Raw genomic sequence first — 16,237 nt, forward strand, 5'->3', positions numbered from 1 at the left:
TAAAAGTCTGGTAACGGTGTCAAGAACTAAAAGAGAGTAAGCTAAAAACATCGCACTCTGGCAACGCCTTAAGGTATTTTCCTTCTTCGAATTAAGAATCATCAGAACAGGTGATTCCAGAGCACAACTTCTTTCTAAACGCTGTTTTAAATATAAATAGTGATAGAGGAAGGTACAATACTGTCGAAAAACGATAAATACAAATATGCAATTGTGCTACCAGATCAGCGCGTACGATTTCCTCCCAAAGAGGTCATAATTTGGCGCTCTAGCCGCGGTCACACTGGTTAGGTAGCGTCTCGTTCAATTTTCAATTTTAGCTGTTAAAATTCGCGAGAAATGTGATAAATGCGGAGTTATATACTCACGCAACAAACCTTCGACAATATTACACTCCTAGAAACGAAATCATTACGGGCAGAAGTGAAAGGAGTAGCCTTCGGGTTAACGAAACGAACTTGTCATTGTCCTTCCCAACGTTGTTGTTATTTTCCTTATCCGGTGGCAGTCGTTATTATTGTTGTTGTTGTGGTTGTTCGTGGATATATACAGTGTTTACTCGATAGTTTCGACGGATACACACAGATTGCAAGGAAACAACGATGGACACGGACCATGCGAACATAAATGATTTCAGGGATCGCGATCTGGCCACGCGCATGCGCCGCTGCAATTACGAGAAATACAAATCCCTAGTGCGCATGCACCTATCGTTTGAATTGGAGCTCAATACGGATGAGTAAGTTGGATCACGTTGCCATATGCATGCTCACCACATTACTGATAATTCCCTTGTATAGGTTTGATCTCCCCTGTCACGAGATCGTCTACGAGGACAAGGGTAAGCTGAAGAAGTGGAACCGCCTCTCTAAAAAACATCGCTTGGGACATGGAGCAGCTGCCACATCCTGTGCCGCCGGCTCTGGCAGCAAATCCGTGGGCAATAGTCCCACAGAGACACTGCAACAGCAAATTGATCCGGGATTCTTGATGCATCTGCAGGAGCTCAAGGAGTTCCTAATGCTGGAGAAGAGTAAGTTGGCTGAAGATCTCAAAGTAATTTCATTAATCGATCCACCTTTGCAGATCTCACCCAGGAAGGAATATTTCGCAAGGCTGGCGCGGTGTCCCGGCAAAACGAACTTCGGATGCACATCCAGCACGACAAACCACTGAATTTGGAACTGGCCGGCTTCTCCGCTCACGATTGTGCCACCGTTTTTAAAGGTTTTCTGTCCGAACTTCCAGAACCCCTGCTTACGGATGCCCACTATCCGGCGCATCTCCAGATAGCTCCGCTCTGCCAGGCGCTCAATGGTCAGCCGACGGCCACTGCCGAGCGTCAGCAACACCTCCTCAACTCCGTGCAGCTGCTTCTACTCCTCCTGCCCGAAGAACATCGTGAACTCCTTCAGCACATCATAGAAATGCTGCATGCTGTGGCCAAGCATGAGAAGAGCAACAAGATGAGCGCTGAAAACTTGGCCACTCTCTTCACGCCCCACCTGATTTGCCCAAGGCAACTCCCACCCGAGGTGCTGCATTACCAGGCCAAGAAAATGTCCAGTATCGTGACCTATATGATCGTCCGCGGACTGGACATCTTTGAGGTTCCTGGAAAGCTGTCTACCGACATCCGGGCGTACTTTCTTGAGCGCAAAAGAAAGAAAACCATGTCGCCGGAACAAACGCTCGACGAGTCCATCTCGGACGTCTCGACGGTCAACACGGTGTACACTTTTGTAGACCGTGCCGCCACTGCAGCGGCCACCAATACGAACAATACCGACACGGAGCTGGCGCAGCTTTATGCCCATATCCAGAGCATGCCGGAGTCCTCTAAGAAGCGGCGTCTGATTAAACAGTTCAACAAGCAAAATGGGCAGGGTAAATTAATTTATATCTTTAATGCTTTAATGCCCTCTAACTCTGGGTCATATGATTTGAATACCTCTGCTAGTAATTTCAAAATTACTTGAATTAAGGTGAAAGTAAACTAGAATCTTATTGATATAGTTAAAATTACGCAAGTAAGATGTTTAATTTCACGCATACGATTAATTACAAACAACGAGGTAATTTTTGATAAAAAGTTAAAATTATTAAAGATCGTATTATCCCAGTTTAAATATCAATTCATCAAAATTATTTATGATTTGATTTGATTAGGCACGCCGTTGCAACTGGTGGTAATGAATCGTTTGAAGAACAACGAGGCCACTCGAAGTGCCAAGTCCCTTGGTGATTCCATTAAGAAGCACATTTTCCACAAGAGTCTCATGTCGCGCACCCCGAAAAGAGTGCCACCCAGTTTTCATTTGGCTAGTGGATCCGAGGTAAGTCCTGTACGTGGACTATACTGCTGTGTCTTTTAACTAACCGCATGCCTTTTTAATCCATCGCATGTTTATCGCCAGACGCCCAATATGTCGCATGTGAAACCGCCAAAGATGCGGGTGCTGTTTCAGAGTCCCACGCCACCCACACCCACCTCATCGACCATCACCAGCGTCACGCTGGCCACTAACCCTCGGCATCAGCTTCAGAAATCCATCTCATCTGCTTCCCTCAAGATCGAATCCTCGTCCTCGGACAGCAGCTCTAGCTGTGCGACCAGCGGTAGTATATCTGCTCCAGTGAGTCGACAGCAATCGAAAGAATCACCTTCGGATGGGGGAGCTGCTGTTTCCGGCCAGGACCTGGATGAGATCGATGCCGATTGCTGCGTGACGCCTTTGAAGATCATGTCAGCGGTTGCAAAGCAGCTAATTGACAAGAAGAGCGTTGCCTGGGACGAGCACCGACTGCTGGAGATTGAGGAGTATTCGAATCCGTCTACGCCCGTCCAGCAATCGACGCGCTACAAGTCGGAGCCTAATCTCTCAAGTATCCTGCCACAGGTTGACGCAGAGGAAGAGGACGACGGCGCACTGACGCCCATTATGGAGGGCCGCAGTACCATGGTGGCAAGCAGCAGCCATATGGGCAGATCAATAACCCGAAAATTGATGAAGGGCGTTAGCATGGGTAATCTTAGATTCCCATTCAGCACGCCGGAGACAACCAAACGACTGGTGCGAAGTGTTTCTGCCACGCTCAGGAGGCGCCCCAGTGGCGAAGAAGGCAAGCCCTGCCCATTGGCAGCGGATGCACCACTTCTGGAGGACGTAGACGATAGCGATGAAGACGACGACCATCATGGGGCCGTGGATGAGGAGGACGACGATACACTTTCAGAGAACAATGGCAGCTCCAACGAGCTGCCCGCCATGAGCCTGGGCTATCAGCAGATACTACAGAGCAGCGTGTACCGCAACATGGATCTCATCACGAGCACACCAGCTCTACATATGGGTCGCCGTTCCATGTCGCCCATTACCAAGTCGACTCAACGCATGCCCAAGGCGATGCAGGTGCGACAAGTGATATTTCTAGTTTCTGTTAATTACAACATATTTGTTTTACATTGTAGGAATCTATTATGACTCCCCGTTCCCGAAAACCGGTGATGCTGCTTACTGCCTTAGCTGGCAATGGCGACAAGCAGCTAAATCTAAGCTTCGCCGAGCAGGATGAGCAGGATTCGATTGGTGGCACGCCGACCAAGCAGCTGGAGCCACCTTCGCTGCACAGCGAGGATGCCACTTCATTGGGAGGATATGCGGATATCCTAGGGCAGCAGCAGAGCTTTGCTCTCTTTAACCCCAGACAGCGGACGACCAGCAGTAGCAACAGCAATGAAGACTTAAAGCCCTCAAATGCCTTATCCAGTGATTTCAAGTGAGTGTTGGTCAGAGATCTCAGTTGAGCATAGTTTTGACATTATGATTCTGTGATATCCAGGGAATATTTGCTGACGCGCAGTGTCCTTACCGCCAGTCCGGCGGATTTATCGTTTGCCAGTCGGTCGGATGATTTTGGTGGCGCCAGCACCACCCAGGACATCGACGACTTGGACGAGTCCGATCTGAGCCCCAGTCTGCTCTACTGCCTGGACGGAAATGAGCCCACTTTGGCCTCACCCTTTGGCAACAGCAACGGGAGGAAGCGATCGGCGGGCACACCCTTAAAGTCTACGCTAACTACTGACCTCGACGCGGATAACAAGGAGAACATCGAGCACCTGCAGGAGGAGCACTCGCGCACCAAAAAGCTGCTAATTACTTCTCCCGAGAAGTATCCGGGCGAAACGGCCCTCTAGCTTTAAATCGATCTTTTCGCACACCTATGTATTTTCATAATCTAACGTTAAAACCGTTGTACGGTTTTAAAAAATCATCTCTCATCAAAATATTTAAGAAAAAGTCTGCTTCCGTGAAAAAATGTTTTTGGTATGACACGTTTTAGCTTGGCCGCGTTCTAAAGTTTAGCATAAGTTCATTTTAAATGCATGCCTCAAAAATTAAAAGATACATATATAATAATATATAATCGGAAATTAATCGATGTTTTATTGGATGGGCTTAAGCTGTAAATGAGTTAGCTCTGTAGGGGGTTGGTGCAGTATAAATTGATAAGTAGTTCAATAGTACTTCAGATTGTTGAATGGTAAGGAAAGGAAACACAATCGCACGTAATAAGATTGTGGAATTTCAAGGTGGACGGATGAGTTTCAAAAAAAGTTTTTAAAATTGCTTGTCCCAAAAACGTTTTTCGGACAGCTGTCCCAAAATATATGCACGCCTTATCCAACACAGCTCGCCCTGCCCCCAACGACAGGCAACACTGAGTTAACTGTAATCAGCTGGTTTTTGTTTATAGTTTTGAGGAAAACACAATTATTCGACGAAAATTGCGTTTTTTCACGACTATCCAACGCAATAATACTACGAAATGGGTACCTGGGTGCTGGAGGTGGCCAAGATGGGCATGTACATGGCCTTTCCGGTGACGCTGTTCCACCTGTTCAACCAGCCGGAATACTTTGAAGAATGGGTGACCAAGAAGAAGCGGGAACTTTATCCGCCGGAGAGCAAAAGCCACCACGAGGAGCTGCAGCGGGCGATCCGGGAACACCACGCCCAGCACGACGCCAAAATGATGCGTGCTATGGAAGAGGCGGAGGGCAAGCAGCAGAAGTAGATGATTCACCAGCACCAATCCTGCTAATCCCAGGTTATATAACCGGGGGCAAGCAAACAACCGATGCTCCGGATGGAAGTGACTAACTGCTCTGTAACGACGTAATAAAAACATTTTGTATTAAACCGAACAACACTCGAATCCCGATAAGTGTTTACCGCTGTAAATCATCAGGAAATAACTATGATGCGACTCCAGGGGATACTTGAAGTGCATTTGGAGTCCATGTCCATTATCTGGGGAAAACAGCTCGATTGCAGGCCAAGAGCACTCGGTGTGGGTTGGCTTGATAAGGCCATTACATGATCATTGACACGGTTGCAAGTGGAATCCACAAGGAGAGGGGGCAACTTGAAATCGCTATATTCGCTATATTCTGTCGAATATTATCACCCGGTAACCGCTTATCTACGGCCGAGCCCGCTCTGCACTGCCCGCCTATCAGAGGAGTCCTCGAATCCGTTCGGTGGGCCATCAACGGTTCCATCCAGTACGCTGATAACCGATAGAGCCGCTTGACCGCCAGGTGACCGTTGCGTCTTAAGTGTACAGGTATTCCGCGACTTTGTCACAGTTTGGGGTCCAATCTGGATCGATCCAATAGGGGATTTTCATACATGTGTTTTGGGCGTGATGAGATGCGTTGTTGGTTACGCCAAAGATTAGATGCACTCCCCGCGATCTACGCTCATTCAATTATTTTTTAGAGTCTGTCCCCTGTCTCCGCTATTATCTGCTTTTCACACGGCAGCGCCGAATCAATTGTGTCGTAAATAACAAACTACCGGAAAGGTTTGACTTAATCAAGCCGAAGATAGGGTACTCTGAATTGAGATTTTTGGGAATTGGGAATTTGGCAGAGGTACCCCAAAATCATTTGCAGATAGTAAATACCCAATCATTTGTGATTAAATACCTAGGTAATCTTTATCTAATCTTAATACCAGGAATTGATTTTGCTAATACAACTGTATGTACATATACATTTTTTATTTAAATTTCTAATTGTTGCAGATAGCAATGGACCAATCTTCCAAATCGAAATATTTATCTAACAGCGCAACCACAAAACTCCCTAAAATATTAACAAAATTGAACGCTTTAGGTGATACACTCGTTACCTTCACACCTTGTAGAAAATTAAGGGAGAATGCTTAGGCAAATTAAAATAAATTAGTATGCACTGTCAAGCGCCTTTTACATGTTTGTTTAGTATAAAAGAGTTCACATTCATTTATCACGTTAACATGTTTTAATAACTTGATTTTTAGCTAACCACCTATTCATAAATTTATTTTCTACACCATCTTGCTCAACAGCTTTTTAGTGCGTTTTACACAGTAGTTTGCTCAAAGAATTAAAAGTCAATAACAATTACATCTGAAGCATAACTGCCCAGTGGAATTTAAAAGGTCTATGAGCATACTTCGCACAATGCGAAGATGATGAAGCATTTATTGGGGACTTTTCTCATGCGGGGGACCACCTCGTTCCACATCACTTCGCACTTACTCCCATTCCAATTCCAATCCCAATCCCAAGGGCTAGTGGGCAGACTTTGCCGCAGGGCATGTATTCGGGTAATTGTTATAGAATCACTTGATTGCTACAACATGTAGGAACATGTGTTGTTGGTGGAGGCGGGCGTTTAATTAGCTGCTTTGGCTTTCGAGTGATTTTGGGCGCTCTCAATGACGCTCTGCCTCCTATCATCTGTCACCTGGTTCTGTGGGTGAAACTACAGGGAACTGATTTACGGCTATGACTTGCGGTGCTTGACTTTCTCGGTCGACTTCGCTGCTTTAGTTATCGCATGAAAAGCGATTTTTCCAGCGTAATAACGGTCGCGTGGCGAATTCAGTTGGTTTCCGGCGATCGAGCAGGAAACACCTAAACAAAGTATTTCTAACACATCCCTCGCCATGTCCAAGGGATCGGTATTGCCACAATATATTGCCGGCTTGTCGGCCAGCTTTGGTGCCCTCTGCATGGGGGCCTCCATCGGTTGGTCCTCGCCCGTAGAGAATATGATCTCGGTGAACACGGACTACGGATTTCCCATTAGCTCCAGTCAGTTCGGCTGGGTATCCTCGCTGCTGACTCTCGGCGCCACCGTAATCTGCATACCCATTGGGTTTGCCATCGATTGGATCGGAAGGAGACCCACCATGTTGGCCTTAATTCCACCGTACATGGTGGGCTGGGTGCTGATGCTGTTCGCCAATAACGTGACCATGCTGTACTTCGGACGATTCATCCTTGGCATGTGCGGCGGAGCCTTCTGCGTGACTGCACCCATGTACTGTACGGAGATTTCAGCAACGGCCCTGCGAGGCACCATCGGATCCTTTTTCCAGCTGCTGATTGTGTCGGGCGTGTTGTACGGCTATTTGGTGGGTGCCTTCCTGCCCCTGCTCACCATCAACATCCTGTGCGCCATTCTGCCCGTGATCTTTGCCGTCGTGCACTTCTTCATGCCGGAATCCCCCGTCTACCTGGCCATGAAGGGCCGCAACGATGATGCCGCCAAGTCCTTGCAGTGGCTGCGCGGCAAGGATGCCGATATCGATGATGAGCTCAAGGAGATCCTGGAGGAGTCCCAGAAGCAGATTGATTTGCCAAAGGTTAGTTAACATTCCTCTAGTGACCAATCAAAATCGATCGATATTGAAAACATGAGGGAAATAGTTATAATTTGTATCGCAAAAGGGAGACCTTGACCAACTTTATTATTTATTACTTACATTATCACATAATCGGAAGTTATTTACTTACCCTGATAAAAGAAACGTTGTAAATTCCGAATTATCGCATTGAATCTAAATAATTTCGATTCGGGTTTCATTTATAAGAGATTTAAATAACTTTTGGTAGCTTAATATTACATTTAAACATGAGATTTTTTATTCAAGAAGAGTAAAAATGCTTCAATTATGTTTCGTTCTTTTGCCTTGATTCAAGAAACTTATTATTTGATCATGCAACTAATATGTTTTGCATTTTGTAATCAGTGCAGGTGATAACACTTATCATACCCAATAAACACATTGATTTGGTTAGGTTTATATAATCATATAAATAATATACGAGATCAAGATTAGCAAATAGCTCACTATCATTATTTTCATTGCAGGTCAACATTCTGTCCGCCCTTCGTCGCCCCATCGTCCTGAAGGGTCTTGGAATCGCTGTGCTTCTGCAGGTTTTCCAGCAGTGGACGGGAATCAACGCCATCCTCTTCTACTCCACCTCCATTTTCGAGGATACGGGCTCTGGCATAAGTGGCAGCGATTCTACGCTTATCATTGGAGTCACCCAAGTGACCAGCACACTGGTGGCCGTGGCCATTATCGACAAGGCTGGCCGTCGCATCCTGCTCGTGATCTCCGGTATCCTGATGGCCATATCCACTGCTCTGATGGGCGTTTACTTCCAGCTTAAGGAGAGCAATCCAGGCTCAATGGACAACTTCGGCTGGCTGCCGATCAGCAGTATCTGCATCTTCATTGTCTTCTTTTCGATTGGATTTGGACCGGTGCCGTGGCTGGTGATGGCGGAACTCTTCTCGGAGGATGTGAAGAGTGTGGCAGGATCGATTGCCGGCACCAGCAACTGGCTGTCGGGCCTCCTGGGCACGCTGCTCTTCCCAATCCTCAAGAACGCGATCGGGGCGGGTCCAACCTTCTGGATCTTCACCGTGATCGCGGTCCTCTCCTTCTTCTACTCGCTGTTCTTCGTGCCGGAGACCAAGGGCAAGACGATAATCGAGATCCAGGACATGCTGTCCGGAGGAAAGGGTGTCAAGAGTGAGGACAAGAGCCAGACGTGAGAATGTCACGTAGTCGTAGCGATACTTTTTCATAGTCTCTGTAAGCCAATAAGAAAATGTTATGTATAAGAAGTGGCAATCATAATCAATAAAGTAAAACAAACTTGTATATAAACTATCAAAATTTTCGTACAGTTCCGTACATTTCTGTCTGTAGTTTCTTAAGTACTTCAATTAGACACGACAACTAGCTTTCATTTTGATAAGATTTCAAGAGTATCAATAGTAGAGTATAAATTGAAGCCAACTTTATTCTAAGGAAGCTCTAGATACACTGTATATGGTATGGGCAATTATGACAAGATGTATTCTAAAGCATTATGGTTTGCTTAATTAATCATTTATAATGTATTTCACGAATTCTTACATATGAACTTACACTAACACTATGAACTTACACATATAAACTTACACTCAAAAGAAAATAACATAAAGAATCCTTATTATTTTTTTGTGACTTACATTAAAAAAACTGATTCCGGAGTACTAATTACTCTACTGCTCATTAACATTGCATTACTAGCGACCAAATCTCATAAAATGTAATTATGTTGCAGTTTGTAGCAGTAATTTGTTCGAAATATTTAAGTGATAAGAAAACGGAACCGCCCTGCATAGTGTGACCAGTCCTTGTCAAACACAATTCGCAATTCGCTCAAGGCATTCAATAAGAACCGCTGGCCAGTCTGTCGTCTTGGGCTGTTTTGTTCTTTGTGTTTGACTGACAACTTTATTTTCCTCTGTCAATTTATTGATAGTTCTTCATTTAAGGAAGTGTTACCTCGAGAATAGTGTCCCCAATAGAGTCCAGTTTGACTGCAAGTGGCGTGGGAAGAAAGATATATTGCCAATCAGCTAGTTGCCAGCCACCCTACCGGCTTCCGACGTAATTTCATAAAACGGGGAAACACACGGTTACAATCCGACATAGAAGTCCGTGTGCTAAGGAATTCAATTGGAACTGGCCACGTCAGCTATACCGAGCCAAACCCAGTGGATTCTGTAACCATGAGCGGCGATATGGAAGAGGTGGTATTAAAGGTAATATACTTGCATCCACAACCGCATATTCCACAAAAAATCCGTAAAATCCCGACCAGCCTCGCAGCTACCAACTTCGCTTGGTCGACCACCTAACGAAGCACAATGGCATTGTCTACCTGCCCACAGGATCTGGGAAGACGTTCGTGGCCCTTTTGACCCTCAAGCGCTTTTCCCAGGACATGGACAAGTGAGTAACGAATGGAGTTCGTGCATGGTAACTCCATACATACATATGTTGGTCACTTTCATCCGATTTGTTTACATTGACCAGGCGTTTGGAAAATGGCGGAAAAAGGGCGTTGTTTATGTGCAATACCGTGGAATTGGCCCGTCAACAGACGGTGGCCGTCCAGCGGCTCACAAACTTGACGGTCGGCTTTTATGTGGGAGAGCAGGGAGTGGACGATTGGACGCGCGGCCAATGGAGTGATGAAATTCAAGACCACCAAGTGAGTATAGCGGAGTCTAGGATGGCGGATGCATGACGTGTCACTTATGGTCACGTTCGAAATACACACACATATGTATGTACATGCATATGTATGTGCATCACTTGAGTTGAAACATTTAGGATCAGCATTTTATAGTCACGTATGATCGGGTTTCGCAAGTCGTCATGTTCATTTCGTTAATATTTCCTAAGAGTTCTCTTAATCAAATATGATGGGTTAATTCGTGTTCCAGGCTTCGGTGCACTTCGATGAATATTTATAGTTAATATTAATACAATTCTTCCACAATTAAACCAACATTGGCTATTTTTGGTTCTAAACTGATTTACCATGCATATGCAATCTCTCAACAGGTTCTTGTCGGCACGGCCCAGGTGTTTTTGGACATGTTCACCCAGAAACACATGACTCTAAGCTCCGTGAGCGTCGTGATTATGGACGAGTGCCACCATGGCACTGGTCACCACCCGTATCATGAGTTTATGCGATTGTTCCTCTGCGCTGAGAAAAATATAAACCTGCCGCGCGTGGTGGGCCTCACCGGGGTGCTAATCAAGGGAAATGAGATTAAGCAAGTGGTCAAGAAGCTCAAGGAGCTGGAGATTACTTATCGGGGAAATATCATTACCGTGTCCGACACGGAGGAGATGGAAAACGTGATGCTGTAAGAGAAGCATACATATTATCTTTGGTTTTTCAACAAGTGGGTATTCTTTTTAGCTACTCCACGAAGCCCAAGGAGTATCTGATTACGTATCCAAGTCAAGAGCGAGTGTTTATGGTTACGCAGTCAATACAATCACAAATTCAACAGTTCTTTGTGACCTTAGACCTCATGGATATTGGCGTTCAGCCGGTGCGAAGGTCAAAGTCGTTACAATGCCAGCGAGATCCGCAGAAGAAGAGCTCGGTAAAACAGCTGTTCAATGACTTTCTGTTCCAGCTGCAAGAGTATGGCATCTATGCAGCATCCATTGCCATCATCTCGCTGATTGTCGAGTTCGATTTGAAGAGGCGACAGGCGGAGACGCTAAGCCTGAAGCTGATGCACAGGACAGCCATGTCCTTGTGCGAAAAAATCCGTCACTTGCTGGTGCAAAAACTGCGAGACATGACGGATGAAGACGACGATCCTGATGACAAGGTGAACACTGAGGAGGTCATTCTTTCCTTCTCCACCCCGAAGGTGCAGCGATTCCTCCAGTATCTAAAGACCACCTTTGCCAATAAGGATCCCAAAGATATCTGCTGTTTGGTCTTTGTTGAACGCCGCTACACCTGCAAGTGCATTTATGGCTTGCTGCTCAACTTCATTGATTCTACGCCTGAGCTGCGAAACGTGCTCACTCCCCAATTTATGGTTGGCCGCAACACTATTTCCCAAGACTTTGAGAGCGTCATTGAAAGAAAGCATCAAAAATCGGTAGGTGGCAGTAGTTTTGAAACGTACTTGCTGAATATGTTTTTAAAAAGATGTTCTGACCTTCTCGCAGGCCATTCAGCAGTTCCGGGATGGTAATGCCAATCTGATGATATGTTCAAGCGTCCTAGAAGAAGGCATCGATGTGCAGGCCTGCAATTATGTCTTGATTCTTGATCCGCTTAAGACCTTTAACATGTACGTGCAAACAAAGGGTCGGGCTCGTTCCAATAATGCCAGTTTCGTGTTGTTCTCCTCTGAGCTGGACAGGGGAAAGATATCCCAGCAAATCGCTCAATATCGGACAGCGCACGCTGAGATTGCCGAATATTTAAAGCTCAGAGTACTGGAACGAACTGAGCCAGAAATGTACGAGGTTAAACAGCACTTTCAAGACGTTATTCAGCCTTTTATCAATGAGCACGGTGCCGTGTTGCTACCCAGCTCTGCCCTGATCCTATTGCATCGCTACTGCCAGTCAATGCCCACGGATGCTTTTGGATTTGTGATCCCCTGGATCAATTCATTGCAAGAAGATACACGTAAAATACTATTCGGTGACTGTGCCAGGTCAAAGGAAGTGGTTTCAATCAAACTGCCACTAAATTCCAAGCTAAAGGACACAATTTATGTAAGCTAAATCAGATTGGAAATGATAAAATCAAATAGCTTTAATTGCTTTAATTTTTTGTTTAGAGCGATCCCATGGACAACGTTAAAGCTGCCAAAATATCAGCTGCCTTTAAGACGTGTAAGCTACTCTACCAGTTGGGAGAGTTAAACGAGAGATTCCTGCCCATAACATTGAAGGAGCGCGTAGCTGCTATTGCTGACGTGCATTTTGAGCACTGGAAGAAGTATGGCGATGATGGTGGGTTCCCGATAACTCACATAACATCCGTTTACTTATCTTAATATTTAACCCACAGTGACTGCGATAGTGCGCAAGAACGCCCCGAAAGTGGTCCGTAACTACAAGACCGACTGTCCGGCGGAGTTTTACGACGCACGTCCGCGGGTTGGTGAGCTCTGTTTTGCTTACGAGATATTTTTGGAGCCGCAGTTCGAATCGTGTGACTACACGGAGCACATGTATGTAAACCTCCGGACACCGAGAAACTATGCTATATTGATGCGGAACAAGCTACCCCGCCTTGCAGAGATGCCCCTGTTTAGCAATCAGGGTAAACTGCACGTTCGAGTGGCCAATGAACCACTTAAAGTAGTTATCCAAAACTCCGAGCAGCTGGAGCTGCTCCATCAGTTTCACGGAATGGTGTTCCGCGATCTCTTGAAGATCTGGCAGCCGTTCTTTGTGCTGGATCGTCGCAGCAAGGAGAACTCCTACCTGGTAGTCCCTCTCATACTGGGTGCGGATCAGCAGAAATGCATTGACTGGCCACTGGTGACTAAGTTTCAGAGACTGCCACAAGCCGAAAATTCCAGTGTACATCAACGGAAGCAACAAACTGCTCCCCGTCCAGAAGACTTTGAGGGCAAAATTGTGAGTCAATGGTACGCTAACTTTGAGCATAAACGCATGCTGGTCACAAAGGTACACCGCGAACTAACACCGTTAAGCTTGATGGAAAAGAACCACCAAGACAAGACCTACTACGAGTTTACCATGTCAAAGTACGGCAACCACATTGGTGATGTGGTGCACAAGGATAAGTTTATGATCGAGGTCAGAGAACTTACCGATCAGCTCAATTTCTACGTTCAAAATCGTGGAAAATCGTCCGCGCAGAGCAAGGCTAGAGCCAAAATTATTCTGATTCCGGAGCTATGCTTCAACTATGAATTTCCTGGCGATTTATGGCTTAAGCTGATCTTCCTACCCAGCATTTTGCGCCGCATGCACTTCCTTCTCCACGCGGAGGGCTTACGTAAGCGATTTAATACGTATTTAAACCTCCATCTGCTGCCGTTTAATGGAACAGATTACATGCCCAAACCACTAGAAATCGATTTTTCGCTGAAGCGGAATGTCGACCCCATGGGCAATGTCATACCAACTGAGGATGTCGAGGAGCCTAAGTCCCTTTTAGAACCAATGCCCACAAAGTCCCTTGAGATGTCCATGGGCAGTCTGGAAATAACAGAGTTAGAAAATTCCTGGCAAACTTATATGGAACCGGTGGATCTGTCTCGGAAACTTTTGAGTGCGTATCCCGTGGAGCTAGACTACTACTATAAATTTACCATGGGTCAGGTGGCTAAGCTGGAGAAGATGGAGTTCGAAGATAGGGAGTACTGGACAGAAACTCAGTTCAAGATGCCCAAGGGTAATATCTATGGCAACGGAACTCCGACCAAGTTCAACACAAACCTCGCAGCTTTGATGCCGTCGACGCCGACTGTTCAAGGGGCGGTAAAACCACTGGCCATTTTGCAAAAAACTGTTTCCGGAAAACATATAACGCCCGCGGAACAGTGCGAATTTTTGGCTGCAATCACTTCCTCGAGCACCGCGGATGTTTTTGACATGGAGCGCCTTGAGATTCTGGGCGATTCCTTCCTAAAACTGAGTGCCACGCTCTATCTGGCCAACAAGTATTCGGATTGGAATGAGGGCACTCTTACACAGGTCAAGTCCAAGCTCGTGTCTAATCGGAACCTGCTGTACTGCCTCAGCGACACGGACATTCCCAAAAAGATCAGCACCATTCTGTTTACGCCTAGATACACATGGCTTCCACCCAGCATCAGTTTGCCACACAATGTGCTAGCCTTGTGGCGAGAGAAGCCCGAATTGGCGAGCATGGTAGGCCCACACAACCTCCGTGACTTGGCACTCGGCGAAGAGGAGTCTTTAGTGAGGGGCTACTGCAGCGATATCAACTACAACAGCTTCGTGGAGGGATGTCGAGCGAATGCGCAGTCCCATCATGCGGGCGCCGATTTTTCTGCCGAGGTTAACTTCTGCGTGGGACTGGTCACGATCGCCGACAAGGTGATAGCCGATACCCTTGAGGCGCTATTGGGCGTGATCGTTAAGAATTACGGACTGCAGCATGCCTTCCGGATGCTAGAGTACTTTAAGATTTGCCGAGCGGATATTGGCAAGCCCCTTACTCAGTTACTGGACCTCGAACTAGGTGGCAGCAAGATGCGGGCGAACGTAAACACCACAGAGATTGACGGCTTCCTCATAAATCATCATCATTTGGAAAATAATCTGGGCTACACGTTTAAGGATCGTGGATATTTGCTGCAGGCCCTCACCCATCCCTCGTTTCCCACTAATCGCATAACCGGTTGCTATCAGGAACTGGAATTTATTGGCGATGCCATACTAGACTTTTTAATTTCTGCCTATATTTTTGAGAACAATACCAAAATGAATCCTGGCGCTCTCACAGATCTGCGTTCCGCTTTGGTCAACAATACTACTCTTGCCTGCATATGCGTGCGGCATCGGTTGCACTTTTTCATCCTGGCGGAGAACGCAAAGCTTGCCGAGTCCATAGCCAAATTCGTGCAATTCCAGGAGAGTCAGCGTCACAGGGTAACCAACCATGTGCGCATTCTGCTCGAGGAAGCTGATGTTCAGCCGACTACGCTGGACTTGGATGACGATCTGGATATGACTGATTTGAAGAATGCACTGAAATCCATTTCACATGAAGAAGAGCAAAATGACCCAGCTAAGGGTGATTTCAACATGTCCACAAACGTGGATGTGCCAAAGGCGTTGGGGGATGTTCTGGAGGCTCTTATTGCAGCTATCTACCTGGACTGTCGAGATCTCCAACGCACTTGGGAGGTCATTTTCAATCTCTTCAAGCCGGAGCTTCAGGAGTTCACGCGGAATGTGCCCATCAATGCTATACGCCAGCTCACTGAGCACAAGCATGCGAATCCCGTGTTCAGCTCGCCCATCATCGACCAGGATAAGGTGATGGTTAGCTGTCAGTTTACCTGCATGGAAAAGTCGATCAAGGTGTATGGATTTGGAAGCAATAAGGACCAGGCCAAGCTAGCGGCTGCTAAGCATGCTCTTCAGAAGTTAAGCAAATGTGACGCCTAATATGATGGTTGTAGTTAAGTTTTCCCTTCCACATCCCTGGAATTTCTGCTGAAATGCATTGCATTTGCAATCTGGCTTTGCAGAAATTCTTTGGAAGTGGAAAGAAAGCTCATCTAATGAATTTAAATGCTTCTACAAATTAGACCTTTATAGTGTCTGCGAATATTCGATTTGAACAATATTTTTATTAAATATCTAAAACAGGGAGCATATTTAATTGCTTTAATTATATGGAATTCGTTAATTAAAGATCTAAAATATACTTGTATATGTACAGATTTTTTATGATTCGTTTTCCGCTTTCTTTCTTCGAACTTAAAGTTCTTTTAACATGTTTTAGCTGTAATCGTTATTTGTTAAAGGTGAAATATAAGATC

The 16,237-nt window shown here is 45.9% G+C and overlaps 4 protein-coding genes across 4 annotated transcripts; all 4 read left to right on the plus strand.

The window, feature by feature from the left end:
* The first annotated feature begins 150 nt into the window (after positions 1-150).
* LOC122612179 lies at positions 151-4,442 on the plus strand. The gene is made up of 7 exons (XM_043785622.1): positions 151-739; positions 801-1,033; positions 1,087-1,887; positions 2,170-2,336; positions 2,418-3,413; positions 3,473-3,780; positions 3,844-4,442. Exons 1-7 carry the CDS (start codon positions 603-605, stop codon positions 4,199-4,201), a joined length of 3,000 nt encoding a protein of 999 aa, XP_043641557.1. The 5' UTR covers positions 151-602; the 3' UTR covers positions 4,202-4,442.
* Positions 4,443-4,568: 126 nt separating this feature from the next.
* Positions 4,569-5,212, plus strand: LOC122612182 (protein PET100 homolog, mitochondrial). Its single transcript, XM_043785625.1, has one exon. The coding sequence runs from the start codon at positions 4,834-4,836 to the stop codon at positions 5,080-5,082; it is 249 nt and encodes an 82-aa protein (XP_043641560.1). The 5' UTR covers positions 4,569-4,833; the 3' UTR covers positions 5,083-5,212.
* Positions 5,213-6,940: 1,728 nt separating this feature from the next.
* On the plus strand, positions 6,941-9,035 carry LOC122612183 (facilitated trehalose transporter Tret1). The gene is made up of 2 exons (XM_043785626.1): positions 6,941-7,706; positions 8,216-9,035. Exons 1-2 carry the CDS (start codon positions 7,005-7,007, stop codon positions 8,909-8,911), a joined length of 1,398 nt encoding a protein of 465 aa, XP_043641561.1. The 5' UTR covers positions 6,941-7,004; the 3' UTR covers positions 8,912-9,035.
* A 580-nt stretch (positions 9,036-9,615) lies between these two features.
* On the plus strand, positions 9,616-16,088 carry LOC122615305 (endoribonuclease Dicer). The gene is made up of 8 exons (XM_043790340.1): positions 9,616-9,952; positions 10,012-10,142; positions 10,227-10,404; positions 10,761-11,071; positions 11,128-11,830; positions 11,901-12,458; positions 12,524-12,698; positions 12,757-16,088. The coding sequence occupies exons 1-8, from the start codon at positions 9,920-9,922 to the stop codon at positions 15,858-15,860; spliced, it is 5,193 nt and encodes a 1,730-aa protein (XP_043646275.1). The 5' UTR covers positions 9,616-9,919; the 3' UTR covers positions 15,861-16,088.
* The last annotated feature ends 149 nt before the right edge of the window (positions 16,089-16,237 follow it).

This window comes from Drosophila teissieri, chromosome 2R (genome assembly GCF_016746235.2).
Source record: "Drosophila teissieri strain GT53w chromosome 2R, Prin_Dtei_1.1, whole genome shotgun sequence".
Classification (NCBI taxonomy): Eukaryota; Metazoa; Arthropoda; class Insecta; order Diptera; family Drosophilidae; genus Drosophila; species Drosophila teissieri.

Coding starts and splice junctions, on each gene's coding strand:
- LOC122612179 (XM_043785622.1), top strand. CDS start 603: ATGGACACGGACCATGCGAACATAAATGATTTCAGGGATCGCGATCTG. Junction 2,337..2,417: donor ATTTGGCTAGTGGATCCGAG/GTAAGTCCTGTA, acceptor GTTTATCGCCAG/ACGCCCAATATGTCGCATGT. Junction 3,781..3,843: donor GCCTTATCCAGTGATTTCAA/GTGAGTGTTGGT, acceptor TGTGATATCCAG/GGAATATTTGCTGACGCGCA.
- LOC122612183 (XM_043785626.1), top strand. CDS start 7,005: ATGTCCAAGGGATCGGTATTGCCACAATATATTGCCGGCTTGTCGGCC. Junction 7,707..8,215: donor AGCAGATTGATTTGCCAAAG/GTTAGTTAACAT, acceptor TTTTCATTGCAG/GTCAACATTCTGTCCGCCCT.
- LOC122612182 (XM_043785625.1), top strand. CDS start 4,834: ATGGGTACCTGGGTGCTGGAGGTGGCCAAGATGGGCATGTACATGGCC.
- LOC122615305 (XM_043790340.1), top strand. CDS start 9,920: ATGAGCGGCGATATGGAAGAGGTGGTATTAAAG. Junction 9,953..10,011: donor TGGAAGAGGTGGTATTAAAG/GTAATATACTTG, acceptor AATCCCGACCAG/CCTCGCAGCTACCAACTTCG. Junction 10,143..10,226: donor TTTTCCCAGGACATGGACAA/GTGAGTAACGAA, acceptor TACATTGACCAG/GCGTTTGGAAAATGGCGGAA.